The 19,131-nt window shown below is 50.5% G+C and overlaps 7 protein-coding genes across 7 annotated transcripts; 2 read left to right on the forward strand and 5 right to left on the reverse strand.

The window, feature by feature from the left end:
- Window positions 1-720: 720 nt before the first annotated feature.
- Z519_03587 (uncharacterized protein) lies at window positions 721-5,717 on the reverse strand (the record flags this gene model as incomplete). Its single annotated transcript, XM_016761337.1, has 6 exons — window positions 721-1,252; window positions 2,122-3,591; window positions 4,320-4,727; window positions 4,783-4,958; window positions 5,007-5,305; window positions 5,375-5,717. The coding sequence occupies 6 exons, from the start codon at window positions 5,715-5,717 to the stop codon at window positions 721-723; spliced, it is 3,228 nt and encodes a 1,075-aa protein (XP_016623187.1).
- Window positions 5,718-6,341: 624 nt separating this feature from the next.
- On the reverse strand, window positions 6,342-7,004 carry Z519_03588 (uncharacterized protein; the record flags this gene model as incomplete). Its single annotated transcript, XM_016761338.1, has 1 exon — window positions 6,342-7,004. The coding sequence occupies one exon, from the start codon at window positions 7,002-7,004 to the stop codon at window positions 6,342-6,344; it is 663 nt and encodes a 220-aa protein (XP_016623188.1).
- Window positions 7,005-7,215: 211 nt separating this feature from the next.
- On the reverse strand, window positions 7,216-8,466 carry Z519_03589 (uncharacterized protein; the record flags this gene model as incomplete). The annotated part of the gene is made up of 1 exon (XM_016761339.1): window positions 7,216-8,466. The coding sequence occupies one exon, from the start codon at window positions 8,464-8,466 to the stop codon at window positions 7,216-7,218; it is 1,251 nt and encodes a 416-aa protein (XP_016623189.1).
- Window positions 8,467-9,409: 943 nt separating this feature from the next.
- Z519_03590 (uncharacterized protein) lies at window positions 9,410-12,090 on the forward strand (the record flags this gene model as incomplete). Its single annotated transcript, XM_016761340.1, has 5 exons — window positions 9,410-9,419; window positions 9,467-9,599; window positions 9,648-9,839; window positions 9,891-11,943; window positions 11,995-12,090. 5 exons carry the CDS (start codon window positions 9,410-9,412, stop codon window positions 12,088-12,090), a joined length of 2,484 nt encoding a protein of 827 aa, XP_016623190.1.
- A 657-nt stretch (window positions 12,091-12,747) lies between these two features.
- On the forward strand, window positions 12,748-14,356 carry Z519_03591 (uncharacterized protein; the record flags this gene model as incomplete). Its single annotated transcript, XM_016761341.1, has 2 exons — window positions 12,748-13,671; window positions 13,727-14,356. 2 exons carry the CDS (start codon window positions 12,748-12,750, stop codon window positions 14,354-14,356), a joined length of 1,554 nt encoding a protein of 517 aa, XP_016623191.1.
- Window positions 14,357-14,428: 72 nt separating this feature from the next.
- Window positions 14,429-15,978, reverse strand: Z519_03592 (uncharacterized protein; the record flags this gene model as incomplete). The annotated part of the gene is made up of 2 exons (XM_016761342.1): window positions 14,429-15,445; window positions 15,499-15,978. The coding sequence occupies 2 exons, from the start codon at window positions 15,976-15,978 to the stop codon at window positions 14,429-14,431; spliced, it is 1,497 nt and encodes a 498-aa protein (XP_016623192.1).
- A 1,169-nt stretch (window positions 15,979-17,147) lies between these two features.
- Z519_03593 (uncharacterized protein) lies at window positions 17,148-18,586 on the reverse strand (the record flags this gene model as incomplete). Its single annotated transcript, XM_016761343.1, has 3 exons — window positions 17,148-17,273; window positions 17,328-18,375; window positions 18,426-18,586. The coding sequence occupies 3 exons, from the start codon at window positions 18,584-18,586 to the stop codon at window positions 17,148-17,150; spliced, it is 1,335 nt and encodes a 444-aa protein (XP_016623193.1).
- Window positions 18,587-19,131: the final 545 nt, after the last annotated feature.

Raw genomic sequence — 19,131 nt, forward strand, 5'->3', positions numbered from 1 at the left:
TTTGGCACCGGCGACGTGCTGATTGAGGCTCGAATCGGAGAAAGGGGGGATGGCCGGTCTGAACTGACTGCAACTGCTTGGAGTTTGGGTATTTTGGAGGTTCCATCATGGAGAGGTACTGGCGCCTCTTGGTCCATGGTTATATTCTAGCGTTTGTCATCATTGAGCTGTTTTATAGTGTTTGTTATGGTATGACTGCTGTGCACTCTGTGGCAACAGTCAGGGCAGAAAATCGGACGACATCCCGCATCAATCGTGTCCAGCTTGTTTACTCGGTATGTGTGGGTCGATTGATATTCGATGTCTACAAGAAATGTCCAGTTGGTGGTTGCCAATTCCGCTGCTCCGGTCCATCCATCTTGTCTAATCGGGAACATGGCGAGTTGTAAGGCTTTGCTCAGTCAAGTCTTAATTGAAAAGCTGTCTACTGTGCCTGTTATGAGTAGTTCCCTTACTCACTCCCATGATACCAACTCTGTTATCCACGTCGACGGGGAAAGCAGCAAGCTCGGAGACTTGTCCCTACAGCAGTAAGCCCTGTGGGCGCAATCTGGGGGAGGAAAGGGCCGAGGACCATTCCGCGCCAGCAAACAAGCACACGAGTGACCAATTTCCGGCCCAATAGCGCAACATATCCAACCACTATCCTTCCAGGCAGAGAACTGAGGAAGTCGAGAAGGGGAAGAGAAAGGGCAAGAGAGGCTGGGGGGGGGGCCTTCATTATCGCTGCTGCTGTTCCTGTTCCTGTTCCTCCTCCTGTCGTCGTTGCCGTTGCCGTTGCGCCTGCCAGTACTGCTCCCGGACTTCCATCATCCTCTTAGTCTGCTCCCCTGAGCGACGGAAGAGAAATCGGTCCCACACACCATGGCCGTCTTTGAGAGCGCCAGCGGGTCCGGTGACTTTGTCCCCCCAGTCTCGCGCAAAGAAATCCAGCAACTTCTTCTCCAGGTCCTTTGGGCCTGAGAAGAACCCCAGCTCCATCCACGTCTCCCTGCCGTCCGGCTCGAGTTGGTCCGGGTCGTTAACCTCCCAGAACCAGAGTCCGGGAGGTTGTGTGATGGGCTTTCCGGCCGAATCGCGCCTCACACGCAGTCGTGGGACCACCAGCTCATGCCCGTTGACGAAGATGGGCTCCTTTCCGTTGCTGGTGACGATGGCTGAGTGGTAATCGAGCTCATCTCCCTCCCGGACAAAGAAGCCCTCCTGGCGGCTTGCCATATAGGTGAACTTCCACACACTGGCTCTGGCGGGCCTATCGACAATCACAACATTAGCGATGGATTTCACCAAGAGTGCAAAGTAAGTGAGCTGATTGTTGGGAGGCAAGGTAGTGCAGGTGCAACATTGAGAAGGTTACGCTTGTCCACGGCGTGTATATTCAGGTTCCGTTGAGGACGGCGTTGGAGAAACTTAACCGGGTTGTGAAGGGAGAGCAGAGCACCGACCAGCAACAGCGTTCTTTAATGTGATTTTTGTCATCTTATTGTCCGCTGTCCCGAGCAAAGTGATTTTTCAAAGACCTTCAATGTGGGGGGTGGGCAATGTACAGGGATCGGGATTGAGAGGACGGTTGTTGCAGAGTGTAGGTGATGCGGAAGAAGCATTGTGAAGCTTCACGATGGAGTAGGTGCAGTCTGTAGGACGTTTTAACAGCCTGTCGTTAATCTGGACGTCCGTGGACATGGAATACGCCGTCATCCTCCGTCATATTGTTTGGAAGCATGTCCAAAACAGTGGTGCTGATGAGGCGAACAAATAAGAATAGGCACTTACAAGGAGCGAGTCATCTCTTGAAATAGGAAAAGTGTGATATCTTTCTGTGGCGGTGGTGGTGGCTGTTTTAAAGCGGCGGCCCCGATGGCGGTGCGGGAGTCGAGGACAAATTTAAATTAGCGAGATATTTTGGACACTGTTTTATGCACACAATTAATACCAAGGCCATGCATAAACTTATGCCAAGGCCATGCCCTTGTTGGGCATCGTGGCTGTCAGGCTTACAGTTTCCATGGAGTTAGCTTTGCTCGTTATTGTCTCTGATTTTCTCCTATTGTCACAGACTATACTCTACACATATGACAGTTTACCGTATTTACTGAAGCCTCCAATCAAACCAGAACGTACAGGCTACACATGGTGCTCAATCCCAGAATCATGCTGCCCCAAAATGCTGCGTTATTGAGCACCCATCGACCTCGAACTAACTTGCTCCTCTGCAGTGCTACTATCGGCAGTTGCAGCATCATTGCGAAGAAGCCATATCCACGCAATTTCTTCGTGATGCAGCCCATGATCAGCTCATGACCGAGGGCGCTAACAAGGAAGGTGATTGTCATAGCAACTGGAGTCGAGAAGTACGTCTTGGATGAGAAGAAGACGTGTCGGCGCAGGAAATGGTAGACTGGAATGTTCCACTCGCGGCTGAACTCGAGCCAGTCGCTGGAATTCCACCAGTCCGAGTAGAAATGGCGGTCGGCAAAACAGGTAATCTCTGCGAACGCACCCAGGATGTACTCCCAGATTACCAGGAAGACGAGCAGGAAGGTGATCATAAATGGGAACAGCATCATGCTGGTGGTCTCCGCCAAAATCAATGCCTTTTCCGAGAGAGATGTCGTCAGACGCAGCTGCGTCGCTGATTCGACCAGGACTGGCATGATGAATTCCTCGCTGACTGTGATCATCAAGAAGATGCAGCCGAACACGGCGAGAGTTTTGTAGAAGAGGCTATCCCATCGAATTTTGGGTGTCCTCGGGTATTCGAGCTCGTAGCAAAGAGTAGGACATAGGACGTAGTCAATGTAATTGTACAGTGTTAGATTTTGAGGGTATGTGACTTGTCCAAGAGGAGAAGTTAACTCGGTGGCCAAATCTTGCCGGAGCTGAGCCAAATCTTGCTCGTCTTCTTTCTCTTCGTCGGAACTCTCTAAGTCCATTTGGCGCAAGCGAGAGGGAGAGCCGGGATATTTGACGGCCTTGCCCCGGTCTGCCGTTTCGGGCTTGTCGAGGTCTCGAAGTCGTCGCTCGGTCTCGCTCAGATGTCCATTGTAGAATGCGTAGGAATGCATCTTCATAAGGAAGGTTAGGGTGTGAAGAGCGAAGAAGACTTGCGAAGTCCAGGTCCAGCTCAGCAAGAATGGCCAGCTCACCCATAAAGCCAACCACAGTGCTTGAAACACGCTCTGTATCCAAATCCCAGCTCTTCGCCATCGCAGGACACCCTTCGCTCCCCGTGACCATTTTTGGATGGGCAAGCTCAGCACAGTGCTTGCCACCATGGCCGCGTCACTTAATCCCAGAGAAACGACATTCCTGGACAACAAGGCATATACTTCGACCCGCAATGGGTGGCCCGTCTCTTTGATGTTTCTTAAACACGTCGTGATGACCATGATGGCCAGACCGATCCAGAAGAGGACAAAGAAACCACGAAAGTCGCGGTATTCGCTCCGAGCATCAAAATAGGAGACGCGAGACACGTAATCGATCGTATAGAACATACGATGCTTCGCTTGGGCACGGGCAGCTTTTCGCGCCGTGGAAAGGGAGTGTACTGAAGGCGGCGCATCCTGAGGGATTGGCGTGGAGCGGCCGCTGAGATGTCATTGTCAGCGTCGCAATGCCAGGCATAGAATGGAAGGAGAGCATGCCTTGAGATACTCGAAGAGACATCGGCAAAGCCGTTCAGTCCCTGGCCTGAAGCACGCAGGGTTTCGGGCAATGCCCTCGTGGGTCGCGGACGTAGGAGGTTTCGCTCTTGACTGCTGGAGCGAGGAAGTGCCATGGTGGGGTATCACCCCCCTCCCAAAAAAAAGAAAAGAGAAAGGAGATATTATCACAAATGTTACAGAACAATGTGCATGGCAGAAAAGCAGGCATCCATGATTCCGGACGCGAAAACAAAATTCTGGACGTGCTGGGGTACTAAATGCAAGATTGGATTCTCGGGCTCCCTGAATCCGAAAGCTCACAGTGAGCTTGGATTATCGGATTGTCCTAAACTCTACCCAAAATGGATCAATCAGCACGACCATTCCCCGAATTCATCGCCCTCTAGACGTCAGCCTCGGCTTCCGTTGATGTCAGACGCGCCGATTGGGTCATCGTCGCCAGCATCTGATTCTTGGGTTGTGTCGCCCGTTGGCCCTCTCATGACATTGCGACCCCAGAATCGACTCCGCGGTGATCCTACTGGGTGGTGCGGGGTTTGTATGGATGAGATGTAGATACAAGATATCGTAACGTCTTGCGAGATACGCCCACCATCATGATATGAACCCTACAAATAGTCGAACGCACACTGATCGTCCACCAGACTCTACCACTGCGGGACCGCCTTAGGTCCAGCACCATCACAGGCAAGGCGACAAAAAGCTTCTTCGGCTGCAATCTCTTGGTTGTCGTCGTCCCTCCGGGCTGGGTAGATCTTTCGGCCTGCGTTTTGCTCCTCCTCCATGTGTTTATGCAGGACCTCTCTCACAAGATTCTTGAAGTAGATGACGCCTTTTTCGTTGTGAGGGTGAAGTGGTCCCTTGACATATGTGTCCATATTGAGGTTGCGCTGCAGGGCGTTGCAGAGATCGAGATCTTCCTTTTCGACTTGTTTGAAGAAGGGATTCATCGTTTCAAAGTCTTGGTCAGAGCACGACTTGTGCCGATAGACCTCGTATTCCAGCTTCAGTGAGGTTGCGGATTTTGGTGCGAATCGAGTGAGATATGTTATTCCATCGCTTTTCCTTTGTTAGGAAGTACAATGAATGCAACCATTACATCAATGGCACTTACGATATCAATATGGCCGCATTAGGGAAGAAGTATGTTGGTTGCACTCCGTACTTGTGTTCAACACTCTCCAACGGCTCCGAATAGTGCTCAATCCACCCTTTGATGCCCTTGATGTCGTAAGTATCGAGTTTGGTCGTCGCCAAGATGCCAGGATGTGCAGTTGTGCAGTGGTAACACTGAGCACGTCGTCAGCTTCAGACTGTTCACTGGCGGATCTTGAATACCTCGTTATAATTGTCCACCATTGCCTTCCAGTTGTACTCTCCCTCCATCTCCCAAGCATGGTCAAATTTGAAGTCGTCCATGGTAAAATCTTTCTGGCGTGGCTGCTCATCAACTCTCTCAAAATGGTCTTCCCAAGGGATCGTAGGGGGGTCGGCAGCGTCGAGATTGACCCAGACGAAGCCCAGTCTGTCAACTCGCACATGGACACTGTACAATGAATATTTCGACTTGTCAAAATTCTCCACTGTTTCGAAACGCGGTGCCTTCGCGAGATTGCCAGAGAGGCCATAAGACCATCCTGACAGGCGTCAATCAAAAGTGAAGAGAAGGAAGGAGGATGTGCCTTGTGCCAGCACCGCCGTATTACCATGATACTTGCATGCAAGAATACTAATTTTCCCACCCTGGCCACTTTCCTTCTCAATGACGGGATACGCTCTATGCCGACAAATATTCAAGAAGGCCCTCAGCTCATTCTGTCGATCCCGGATAACGAAGAACTTGTAGCCGGCAATCTCAAAATTCACAAACTCTCCGATCTCTCTGAATCGAAGAGAATGTGAGACGCAGAGCCACCATTTGGAGAAGATTGCACGTTTTTCAAGTTCATACATTCCCTCTTCGCGGTACCAGGATGCTGGGAGAGTGTTGATTGTTGGTCCATAAGTGATTGTGCCATTAGTCGTGCTATTCTTCTTGAAGCTGGCCATTGTTTTCCGATAATGAGACTGCGAAGCAGTGAAGAGTTCGTGAAGTCACCGTTTAATGCTCAAGATCAATCAGGGTAAATAGATTCTGCCCCGCAAGACCACATGGTATTTAGATATAGAATACCACACTTGGACATCTGCTGAGGGAAGCAGAAGGGGCTACCGAGCCTCTTGAGCACTTCATATGATGGCTCGTTAGCTAGCCACAAGTTGATATCGGCTTGAATTGATAGGCGAGTAGGAGCATCCAAGCTTCTCGGCTCGAGCTATGTTGTGGTTGACGTTGGACCTTTGTCAAGGATGTTCGCAATTTTGCTTCGAATTGAGTAAGGCGTCTGGAGTGTGGCCAATGAGAGATGACATGATTATCCCGCCTAGCTGGAGTAGTTGCAGGCGAGCAGGTTTTGCATCCGCCGGACTTCGATGCCGCAAACTAACATACAAGCGGTGTACGTGGTGCAAATCACCTTTGTTCATGTCTATTAGAAGTCCTGTGCAAAGCAAGCAGAGAGCTCGGTCCCCACTCTAGATTCTCTCCAGCTTGTCGAATCGCTATCGGCTTTCGAGGCGTTTTGTGTTGTCGGTGTGGATTCGCGTTGGTGGACTTTGAGCCAGGCAAAAAAGTCACCTCTCGACGTATTTGTCTCCCCGAATGTTGAGGCCTTTGTCTAAGAATGGTTTGATCCCAGGAAGAGCTTCGGGATCATGGCCAATGTTCTCTCCTGCTTGAAATGCTGTCTGCAAATGTTCGGCATGTTTTCCACCTTCAGGGTAAGAGCAGTCATCGAGGATCGTGATTCTGAGAGGTTCGAACCCGCAGTAGCCGAAGATACCATATCGCCATAGATGATGAATTTGCTTGTCATAGCCCCATCTGTCAAGTTGTCGGGAGGTTGCGCCAGCCAGGGCGAAGACTGTGCAAGGCCGATGGCTCAGCAGGCTACCTTCAGGGTCGCGCTCCGACTTGTAGCACCAGCCAGCAGACCAGACTCTGTCCAGCCATCCCTTCATCATGGCAGGCATTTGGTACCACCAGATTGGGAAAATGAGAAAAACCGCGTCCGATTCTTCCACAAAACGTTGTTGCTCAAGCACATCCTCAGGCATCGGCACACCCTCAAATTGCTCCCAGTCGCGCGAAGTGAAGACCGGGTTGAAACCATCTCGATACAAATCAATGATCTTCACCGTATGGCCTTTGCTCTGTGCTCCCTTAATAACCTGATCGGCAATAGCATGAGTGAAGGACTCCTGGTTGGGATGACAAAGGACAAGGAGGATGTGCATCGTGACGCTCACGATCACAGATTCGATCTGCGTAAATGCATGCGCACCCGGACGTAGGAATAAAGGTGTTGTGATCAACAAAGGAACAAGAAAACGGACAGGTCTCTCACAGTAAGGGTAGTCGAAAGGGGACATTTAGTGCCAATTTTTCATGCGGAGTAATCCGTGACTGATGCCTAGCCTGGGTAATACCGAAGTTGCATGTCCAGAATCAGATCATCACGAACTGCCAGTTGTTTTTGATCAACAAATCCACCCAAAAGACATCTAATCCTTGGTCCATGAACCGCCAGGTCTCTAGGACCAAGGACTTCATATGCCGGATTGTACTGAAGGGTAGGATAGCTTGGATTCGTTCAAACCGGGCGATGACTATGGATCTTGCTTCCGTCACTGTCAATCGGTGATGCGAGTCGGATAACTTTTGACACTGCGTAATTGCAGGCAGCTGAGAGCATATGTCACATTGAATCTCGCTCTCACTGCCACAAGGATTGATCATGTTCTGCGAAAGTTCGCCGGATATGATCAGAAGCAAAATTGCTTCGATGGTCCGAGTGCCGGAGCTTTTCGAGTTCTGCTCCAACACCTGTAAAACGTGAATTGCTAATGATACTAGAAACTCCGAGTTTGTTTTGTGATTCCGAGCGAATGATGTTCTCATGCCGTGCGAAGCATGGTTAGCCATTTTGACCTCAAGGAGGTTGGGGTAAGTATGATAGAGTAGTAAAAGGCCGCACAGTCGATATGCTTGCGCAATGTTGATCAGGTCATGGACAGAGGTATGAGGATCTTCCGGATCTAAGACCATATTTGGTCTGGGAAGTTCCAAAGAAATCAGTTGAGACTCAAGTTCTCGAGGTCGCACATCGTCAGAGAGCGTGCAAGGGAGCAAACCTGCGGTAGTTGCTGGTTGCTGAAGGGCCATCCTACGCTGAGATAGGACGAGACGGCCGACCATGCCCAGAAGAAGTTGAGATTCTGGCGATACACCAGTAAGCGGGTGCGGGATTCGGAGCTCTAGCGCCTCCCGAGGACAAATTGGTGGTGGATTCTGGATTTTGTGAGAGCCCGGATTGTAAGCAAATGATAGCATCATCCACCAGTATACCAAGAATTCGGCAAAGAATTGAGCGGTTCTCGGGGCAACATTGGATGTCTGCAGCTGCAGTTCCGGTAGGAGAGCGGTAGCAGCATTGTAGTGTTCTAATCCGAGGTCATTCAAGTCGTACCAACTACTGCTGAGGCCAAACATGCAGACAACAAAGAGGACTTCAGTCTTTCGAATTGGAACGGAGGTGCTGGTAGGAAGGAGATTGGAAGACAATTGACCTAGAACTTCAATTCGTGCCTGATTCACCGCCACATCAAGACGGCAGTCTGCATCGAGGCTCGATCGGTAGATACCAACAAAATATCTGAATACCGAGAAGAGGAGTGGTGACCGCCTCCACGTGGACATTGCCGCAGCACGGAAAGGGCTGTGGCGACCATCATAGATAGACAGCACCCGGGATAAAATTCTCGTATAACAATTGACGAGCAAAGTGGAATCTTGAAAGGTTGATAACGATCGTCGATAGACAGATGATGTGACTAGATCATTTGAACGGAGCGCTTCTGGATTAAAAGTCTTTCCGGTCTCTTCTGCCGACAGTGGCGTGAGCATAACGTCGTAGTCCACTGGACCTGTTCGTAGATCAAAAGAAGAGCTTCCATCGCCAGACTGGAGGCTGATGAGAGGGGCATACGAACTCTCGTGGCAAGATTCGTTTAGAGGGAGACTAGATTTGGAGGCTGTTACCGGAACAGGCGAATTTGGCCTCGTGGTTTTCTCGTATTTAAGGGACCAGCGGAGAGGCCTTTGATAGCCAGGGCATAGCCAACCTCGGTTGATGCCTGAATTCAATTAGATCGCTGCTTCTCTGTTTCGTCGTGCTTGAAAGCATACATCTGGAGCAGGCCGGCTTTCTTTCGTCGCATTTGACATGTGCCTTCCGGCAGGCGGCACATCCTCCACGAGAATATTTGGACATACTCAGGCATTATGGGCGAGCTGACAGACATTAAATCCATTCATGCCAAGTTGTCTGCACGTCTTGAAGCCAGCAGCGGAAACATGGCGAGATGGTGAGGAGGCGAGGAGGACAGAACTCGCGGCTCTTGGCGTGGCATTGTCCCCGATTGGCTGCTGTTGAAGGACACTTCTGCGGATGCAGCGAGTGGTTCCTAAGCGGATATTCAGACACCAGAATCCTCAACGATCACAGACATTTTAGGGCATCCGTCATCCTTGCTCGCCTGCAAAGCCTATGGTCTATCCCAAACCAGCGCATGGTAGAGCCAAATCCATGAAAGAGTGAACAGACTTGGACGACCCCGAATTTGGGTCAGTGTGAACCATCATGACCTCCCGTCAGTCACCCTATGAACTGTCTGCACTGCTCGAGACCTACTGACAGGTGATGAAGTCAAGCAATTCATCCGCAATGTGCGGGCCTCCAAGACCATCGCAGATGAGCGTGCTGTCGTCCAGAAAGAGAGTGCCGCGATCCGGGCTAGTTTTCGAGAAGAGAGCGGAGATTCGAACATTAGGTCTCGCATCACAATTGCTCTTTGAGAAGGGATATCTCTGACCTGAAGTAGGAGGAACAATGTCGCAAAGCTATTATACCTGTTCACCCTGGGAGAACGCACGCATTTCGGCCAGATAGAATGCCTTAAACTATTGGCCTCTCCGCGGTTTGCGGACAAACGACTGGGCTATTTGGGGACTATGCTGCTGCTGGACGAGAATCAGGAAGTCCTCACATTGGTGACGAACTCATTGAAGAAGTACGTATGCACTCTGCCAGCTCCTCCAAGACCCTTACTGATCATGCACAGCGATCTCAACCATTCTAACCAATATGTCGTCGGCCTCGCTCTCTGTACCTTAGGCAACATTGCCTCCGTCGAAATGTCCAGAGACTTGTTCCCCGAAGTCGAGACCCTCATATCCACCGCGAACCCCTACATACGTCGAAAGGCTGCGCTCTGCGCCATGCGGATATGCCGGAAAGTCCCAGATCTTCAAGAACATTTCCTCGAAAAAGCCAAACTTCTGCTACAGGATAGGAATCACGGAGTCCTCCTCTGTGGATTGACCCTGATAACGAGCATGTGTGAGGCAGATGAAGCAGAAGGGGGTGAAGAGGGCGTGGTCGAAATGTTCCGACCAGTTGTTCCACACTTGGTCCGCACGTTGAAAAGTCTAACGAGCTCGGGGTACACGCCTGAACACGATGTTTCGGGAATCACAGATCCTTTCTTGCAAGTCAAGATCCTTCAGCTTTTCCGAGTGCTAGGGCGAGGAGACGCGGCCACCAGCGAACAGATCAACGACATTCTGGCACAAGTTGCTACCAATACCGAGTCTACCAAGAATGTTGGAAACGCCATTTTGTACGAGGCAGTCCTTACAATTCTTGACATCGAAGCTGACTCGGGTTTGAGAGTGCTGGGCGTCAATATTCTGGGGAAATTCTTGGCCAACAAAGACAATAACATTCGATATGTGGCACTTAACACGCTGATCAAGGTGGTCGCCATCGAGCCTAACGCAGTTCAAAGGCACAGAAATACCATTCTAGAGTGCTTGAGAGACCCAGATATCTCAATCCGACGCCGAGCGTTGGATCTGAGTTTCACCCTGATCCGCGAAGACAACGTACGAGTGCTGATACGAGAATTATTGGCATTTCTGGAAGTCGCTGATACCGAGTTTAAACCCGTGATGACGACGCAGATTGGCATTGCGGCAGATCGTTTCGCCCCTAACAAACGCTGGCACATCGATACTATGCTGCGGGTTGTCAAGCTGGCTGGCAACTATGTCAAGGAGCAAATTCTATCGTCTTTCATTCGTCTCATTGCCACCTCGCCTGACCAGCAAACTTATGCAGTCCAGAAACTATACGCGGCCCTGAAAGCGGACATCACACAAGAGGCTCTGACCCTGGCCGCTGTCTGGGTCATTGGTGAGTATGGTGACTCGTTACTTCGTGGTGGATCGTACGAAGAAGAAGAGCTGGTAAAGGAAGTAAAAGAAAATGATATTGTTGACCTGTACACGACAATCCTCAACTCAACATACGCAAATCAAGTGGTGACCGAATACATTGTCACTTCTGCTATGAAGCTGACAACGAGGATGTCAGACCAGTCACAAATTGAACGAATACGGCGGTTCATGAATTCCAGAACGGCGGATCTAAGCATCGAGATCCAGCAAAGGGCTGTTGAGTATAGCAACATGTTTGGTTATGACTCGATTCGAAGAGGCGTGCTGGAGAAGATGCCGCCACCGGAAATTAAAGAGGAGCAACGAGTCCTCGGGCAGTCAGCAGCGCCTGCTAAGGACAAGAGAAAGACCTTGAAAGCGAAGACAAACGTCAAGGTTGCCAAGGCGACAGAATCCGACATGCTTCTTGATCTCATGGGGGGATCGGACGTGCCTGCCGTAGACACGAGTGCTACACTGAACGGCCAACAACAGACAGCAGACTTATTGGCAGACATTCTCGGAGGTGGGAGCTCAGTTTCGAGTCCTCCAGCACAAACGAAAAGCCCTGCACCGCCCTCCAATACGGATACCATCATGGATCTATTCGGCAACGGAACTGCCAAACCCACCAGCCCTGCACCTGCTGGACCACAGGCACACCCCGCATACAATAAAAACGATTTGTCGGTTGCAATTCAGGTCTCAAGAAGTGGCTCTGCAATACAAGCTATCGCGAGGTTCAAAAATAACTCGGCGTTCGAACAGATGTCAAATGTCGGCTTGCAGGCCGCAGTACCCAAGAGTCAGAAATTGACTTTGCAAGCGATAAACAGAAGCACGCTGGGAGCCGGTGATGAGGCTACTCAAGGCATGAAGGTTGTTGCAGCGACCGGGGTAAGTTCATTCGCACTTATATCCTAGCTCATCCATTGACCACGCGAATAGCCCCTGTCCTCAAAACTCCGCCTGCGATTGAAAATCTCGTATACCAAAGATGGGCGTGCTCCGGTAACCGAACAAGTCGACTGGACGGAACCATGAAGTGTGCGAATCTTCATCTGTGTTCTTGTGCAAGCCTTAGGATTGCTCCATGAAATACTAGCCCAAAGACATTCAGCTGAATCGGCCAAAGACGTGGCTAAGCGGGCTAGGTCAAGCCTCGCAACAGCCGGCCATCGCAAGGCCTCATCATCGAGTCTAAAGACAATGAAAAGCTATTATCAACCTGACTGGGGCTTCGGCTTCAGTTTGGGCGCCTAGACATCCCAAAGCATGCGGATGCAACGGCAGCGATCAGTCTCTTGCAGAAATCGACACTCATAATTTTTCTCAAATGTGGGCGCCAACCGAGGGTACGGAAAATGTTCCGCTCAGGAGCAATGGGGCATCCCGTTTCTGCCACTCTAAAAAAAGATCTTCAGCAGGTTTCTTTCTCTTGTCCGTCTAGATCAGTTGTTGCGCACTTCCTCAGTAACCGGACCAGCTCGCCTGCCCTACTTCCTCTGAGCGGAAGGACGCCGAGGCTATTGACCCAGGCAGAGCCCACCTTACTATGATCATTCTTCCCGCCTCAAGCTATATCTTTGTGGTTTGAACAGATGTAAGGGCACTCGACGTGCATTGTTGACTACCTTTGGAATCCAACCTACGTCTATTCGTTTGGCTGATTCTCGATTGCCCTACCTACTTCCAAGAGCCATGCTACTTCCCCTTTTGACTTACGCGGTCCCCATCATCCTCGTATTATATCTCCTTAAAAACTACTTTTCTCTATCATCAATACCTGGGCCTTTCGCCGCAAGTTTCACAGACTTTTATCGCCTCCTTCTCGTCTACAACCGAAATGCCCACGAGAAACACCTTGAGCTCCACAAATATTATGGCAACCTCGTCCGCTTGGGGCCCAACTGCATCTCCGTTACAGGTTCGCAGAGTTACATCCCCCAGATCTACGGCATCGGTAAAGGCCTTGTGAAGTCCGACTTTTACAGCTGTTTTCAGAATATTGTGAATGGGCGACGTGCGGCCAGTCTTGTGGCTATGACGGATGAAAGCCAGCACGCAGAGTCAAAAAGGTTGATTGCTCATGCGTATTCATTAAGTACGCTGGTAGAATATGAGGAACTGGTGGACCGCACGACGGATGTATTTTTACAGGCCCTCGAGGAACAATTTGCCTATTCTTCGCTTTCGCAGAAACGTGTGCTTGACCTGGGACGCTTTCTACAGTTCTTCGCCTTCGATGTCATTGGGGAACTCACCTTCAGTCGCCGGTTGGGGTTCATTGAGTCTGGTATGGACGTGGACGATATCATCAAAGCTATCGGAGCGAATTTCTCCTACTTCAGTGTCCTCGGCCAAATGCCTTGGCTGGATGAAGCTGTCTTAGGAAAGAATCCATTATACATAAGGTATTTCCGGAAGAGCGTCAGTTCGCCTGTCTTGCTGTTTGCTCAACGATTGCTGAAGGAGCGTTTGCGCGAGCTAGAAGAAGGTCGTGCAGAGAACAAAGAGGACAAGTTGAACAAACCAGATTTCCTGAGCCGATTTCTGAAAATCAGGAAACCAGATACCGAAGGGGACGAGACACTGACAGATGCTCAGATTCTGTCCAACTTATTTGTGAGTGCCAAAACCCTTTCCCAGCCATGACACAGCCTAACCATATTTTGTTTAGATGAATATAAATGCGGGAAGCGACACGATTGCCTCGACTCTACGCGCTATCTTCTACCATCTTCTCAAAAACCCCCACTCGCTCTCGCTCTTGATCACCGAACTAGACTCAGCTGCAGCACAGAAGAAAATCTCAAGCCCATCCCCAACGTGGAACGAGACTCAACAAAGCCTACCTTACCTTTGTGCAGTAGTAAAAGAAGGCCTCAGGATGAATCCCGCCTTGTCACTGCCACTCGAACGCATCGTTCCGAAAGAAGGTCTGACTTTGCAACACGTAGATGGCACCCACACCTTTCTACCTCAAGGGACTGTCTTAGGTATTAATCCATGGGTCTTCCACCGGAGCCCTCACGTCTTCGGCCCCGATGCTGAGGTCTGGAATCCCGGCCGCTGGCTCAGCGACAAAGAAAGAGAGACCAAGAATATGGAGCACAGTCTCCTGTCATTCGGTGCAGGGAAGAGATCCTGTTTGGGCAAGAACATTGCAATGCTGGAGCTGCACAAGCTTGTTCCAGCGTTGCTCATGAAATTTAGCATTGAACTGGATGAACCTAAGAGGGAATGGGAAGTAAGTAATGCTTGGGTGTTGAATCAGACGGGGTTGAATGTCAGGTTGGCATTACGGTGAGGACTGCACATCAGGAATGAATTGAATTATTGGTTTTACAATGACAAGAAAATTTGTCAACAAGAATTGCCATCATGGCCAGCGCGGAGGACTGGCCTCAATCACCTCCACCAAGACTCTCAGAGACCGCCATATATCTTCATCCCACGACCCCCTCAAAGCTTCGACCAGCCTTCGTCCAATCACACCAATATTTGCCTGCATCGCCGTCGCCCTCTTCCTGAGTACATACTCATTGAGCATAATGGATGTTTCGTCGGAGAGGCCGATTCCTAGCATTTCTCTCGCCTTCTCAGGAATGCGGTGCAGACATTCGTTCGAGGCTGCGGCTTGTGCCCAACACCGCTCCGTGGAAACGAGCTGGTCTTTCAGTCGAGAGAAATAGAGGTCGACGAAGACCCAGGCCATGATTGCAGAAATGAGCAGTGAGGGTGCCAAGGGAAATATTCGCCGAAGGGCCTCGATATATGTGGCGTCAGTGATTTGCGGATTCCGCAGCTCCATGACGGCGGGCGAATCGAGACATAGCATACCATCGGGAAATTCGTCGATGGCCATAGTGACTGCGTTCAGAGCTCTTTCTAACTTTCGGCACCGAGACCATTTTGCACTTTTGGTAGTAGGCGACAGCTGTGCAACGGAGCGCGTATCAACTTCTAGTGTGTCCCAAATGGCCCACCTCATCTCCAACGTGCGGAAAGATCGATCGCTGCGCATCCTCCTGGGCGACGTCGTAAATGGATCAGTCAACTTGCGGATATGTGGCCCAGTTCCGTCGGACACACTGGTTTCCGATCTGCTGGTCCTGCCTCGTGTTGCAAAGGCAAGGAGCTGCGGGACGGCACGGGTCGAAGAAGGCGAGGGTTCTTGGGTACGGATACAGGTGTCGTCTGAAATGTGGGAGTCGTGAGAGACATCGCAAGGGGTGTCGTACGGGCTGAAGGCGGAGACTTCAACAGGCGCTTTCTTCGGCGTCGAAGGGATGGGGGCGCCTTCAGCAGGCGACTTACCCCTCGATCGACTAGAGGGCGGACGTTGAATCTGAACCAGTTTCGGCTTGCCTGGTCCTACGAGCACGGTTGCGATCATCTGAAATACAGTTAGTGCACTTTGATTTGGAACAGCAATGCGTGGATGTGTACCACTCCATCCTCGCTGTCCCCTGCGCGATCGGATATGCAAGGACGCTGCACGACTTGATAGTATCGAGCTTTGAATCGGCGGATCCTCTCCTCATGCGATGTGATATTGGCCAGCCATCCAGATTCGTCCCAACACGGAGTGCCTTCATACTCGTGGTCACGCGGTGTTACCGGCATAGATTCCGACGCTGTGCTTAGACTGTCGTCTTCTAGTGTCTCTTGTTCAGAAGAGTGGGATGCTTGGTCTTGCTCGTCGCACTCCAGACCGTTGTAATAATAGGACAGAATATGTAGGCTGTCCAAAGAATCGTCGTTCGGGATGGGTGTCGGCAGACGTTCTCGTGGATTATGGAATTTGAAATATGATTGACCTTTTGGCTGTGGCTCTCCTGCAATGGCGCTTGGAAGCAATGGGGTGACCGGGCTCGAAGCAGCCTGACTCCGCGCCAGCGAACGCAAGTCGGTATAGCTGGCGGACATCCTGCGCAGCTCTGGAGAAAGTAGTGTCGTGGTAGGAGAATTACCCTTGGCAACGGCAGGAGACTCGGGCAGAAGTAAAGGAAAACGAATCCCCAAGTCTGCCACGAAGGGGTGTGAAGTGGCGGTTCGAAAGATGTCTTGCAATAATCCGCTTTGGTTTGATCTAGCCGACTTGCGTCGACGAAGCAGCCTTGACAGCTGCCATCTAGATCCGTTCCGAGAAGGGAGGAGGGGAGAGGGGGGTGGTGTCATTTGTCCCTCCTTCAAACGATGGGTGAGATGGAGGGCTGAGGAGTGGCCGTGATCTTGAGGCGCTGCGTCGTGAACGGGCGTGGGAATCGATTGTTCCATGGTGTCTACGCAAGCACGAATAAGTAGGCTGTGGACGTAGCCCTTCGACAAAAGGATAAGATGAGACATATATTCCAGGGGAGGACAGTTACTCATTCCTGCGCATGTTGCAAATCCAACTGCCAGTGGCACCAGATCCCTTTGCAAGACGCGAGCAGCCGATTCTTGAATCTTACCCTTGTATATCCTCGTCGAGTATCAGATTCGGTGTCACACAGAGTCGTCCCACTCTTTGGACGAAGTCTTAACCAGCCACCTGGGCGCAGATATTCATCCCTTGCTTCAACCCGACTTCAGGGTGCACACCACAACCGTGAAAGAGTTGCAATGTCGCAGAATTGTCGCACTGCGTAGCATGACAGTAAGGTTTGAAGGGTATTTGTAGCTTTTTTAATTGTCATGCCTTGCATGAAGGGGGACAAAATCCGGACACTGCGTTTTCGGATCCACCACTCAGATCCGTCACCTGGAAATTGCCATCCTCGAGAGGAGTTCAGAAAAGACAAAACATAGTATTGAAGAGCAAGGTATCGTAGCGGAACCAGCGTGAGCTCATTCGAATCTCGGCACATGGCGAGCAAGTGTTGTTGCTCCACGTTTGGAAATCAGCCTTGAAAAGAGTATGTTGTGGTATCCATTTATCCGTAGAACGGGCTGAGCCTACCTAGGTCAACAGAGGTTGTCTCTCAGCGGCTGCAAACCAAGAAGTGGACTCGTGAAAAGATACAAAAACATTCAGTCTAGCAACATGATACACGATTTGGAGGAAGTCACGGTGACGTGAAAGTGTCCAACACTCTTCTCGTATTGAGCAGAATCTATATATGCTCAACTGGTTCTTCTGGCAGGAGTTCCTCACGCTCTTCGCCCTCTCGCCTTTGAGGTAGAAGAGCTTTGATTGGCGGTCGGACCAGGTCGTTAAACATGAATGTGCCATAAACTAGCTGTAGCAGTCGGTCAGCACATTCCGCATTGAAACAGATGATTTTGAAACTCACCAGCGCAAACCCCAGGACTTGGAGCCACTTAAAAGACTCCCATCCGAGCCCAAGCGAGACAATCCAAATGAAGAGAGTTCGACATGTATCGATAATGGATCTAGATGTCGCAGAAATACTCCGAGTCACTGACAGACCGAAGAAGTTAAAGCCACCAATGGAGACCATGATCGCAAGACTTGAGATGCCGATTGCCCGGTTGGTAAAAACTTGACGATACCCTTCCTCCGCATCGAAGTATCCGTGCCTCCCAGCCTTTGTAGTGCCGACCACCAGGTGCAGAATGGTCTGAACTAAGATGGTGACGATGAATCCGAATAAACCTTCCCAAGCAACAACCTTCAGGGGTTCCAGGGCGTAGTGCTCCAGAATCCATTCTTCAAGACAGAACTGAGTGGCGGTGAAGATTTGGGCAAAAGCAATGAGGAAAATACCGAGGACAGTACGCAAGACGCTAGGGTCGACAGTTTCGACGATAATGTCTCGCGCAGCAAGTACTGTTTGTCGAATCAGCTCAATGCCATCCTCCTTGGGTGCAGAAGAGTTCTTGTCGCCAGAGGAAATTGCCCCGGCCAGCCCGACCAAAGCAACGCCCAGCACAACAATAATAAGGGAAATCCAATGGTACAAGTATAACTTTCTCTTCAAGAACAAGACACTGAATAGGCCGACGAACAAAACCAATGCTCCTCTGGTCATCTGGTATATGGACGCAGCCACGAACAGCAAACCAACATTCATCAAGGTGGTGCCTGCAATATCGCAACAAGCTGGAAGTCCTAACAGGACAACCTTCCAACCCTTGAGATGAGCTCGGTCGTCTGCATTAGGTAAAAGTGGTTTCAATGCTGGATCAGTAGCATCGCGCGAAGACGCTGGCCGGACGGTATCATCATCATCCTCCTCTTGATCCTCTTCGTGTTCTTCCTCGGTGTTGACGGGCCGGTACAGGAGGGGTGTATCTTTGGAGCGCAGGGTAAGGTAGCGATGCAGGTAGAATCCCAACATGACGAACCAACATCCCATCTCCCCGATGAACATTTGAACCCTGTGGGAATTAGTGACCAACAACTCGGCCTGACGAATGGCGGAGCTTACGTTTGGATGACTGGTTGTTCAAACGTCTTGTGATCCTTTGGGTTCTTGCTGTTGCAGCCTCGTACACATTGTTGATCTTGAAACTTCGTCAAAAGGGTGTTGGCACACCCAGTGAGCAGCATCATTCCCACAAGGAATGGTATCACCGCTTTCACGGCCATGGTGCAGAGCTCGCGTGCCTGCGAATGGGGCTCACCGTTCGACCTGCAGCAGAAAGTCGTTGGCCAATCTCGCAATGTGTTCTATGTTTTATAACCTTGATGAAAGACTTCCAGAGATATAACTGCACAAAAGAACAGAGCGTAGAGACTATCAAATTAATCGATCCTAAGTGTGGAAACAAAGCAAGGAGGGAGAATGCTGCTCGGCAGAAGCCTAAATGGGTGTGCCAGAGCAGGAGGTCAGGCGAGTTAAGGCGAGTTAAGGCGAGTTTAGGTGCAAGCAGATCACTCTGTGGGGTACCTCGTACTTGGTACTCGGTACGGAGAACGGGGCAAACAGATACCAGGAGGGATACTTCTACCAGCAGAATCGCAAATTTGAAATCAACGGAGACCATAAGTCTGAAATCTTCCTCAGTGTCATAGAGGATCTGATCACAGCTTCTGCGCAACTTGACCTCCGTTCCCTGGGTAGTCACGAACAAACATCGTCACAATCTTCATCCCAATCCAAGTAGCCCTCGGTACCTTCCTAATGAACAAAT

Source organism: Cladophialophora bantiana, assembly GCF_000835475.1.
Source record: "Cladophialophora bantiana CBS 173.52 unplaced genomic scaffold supercont1.4, whole genome shotgun sequence".
Lineage (NCBI taxonomy): Eukaryota > Fungi > Ascomycota > Eurotiomycetes > Chaetothyriales > Herpotrichiellaceae > Cladophialophora > Cladophialophora bantiana.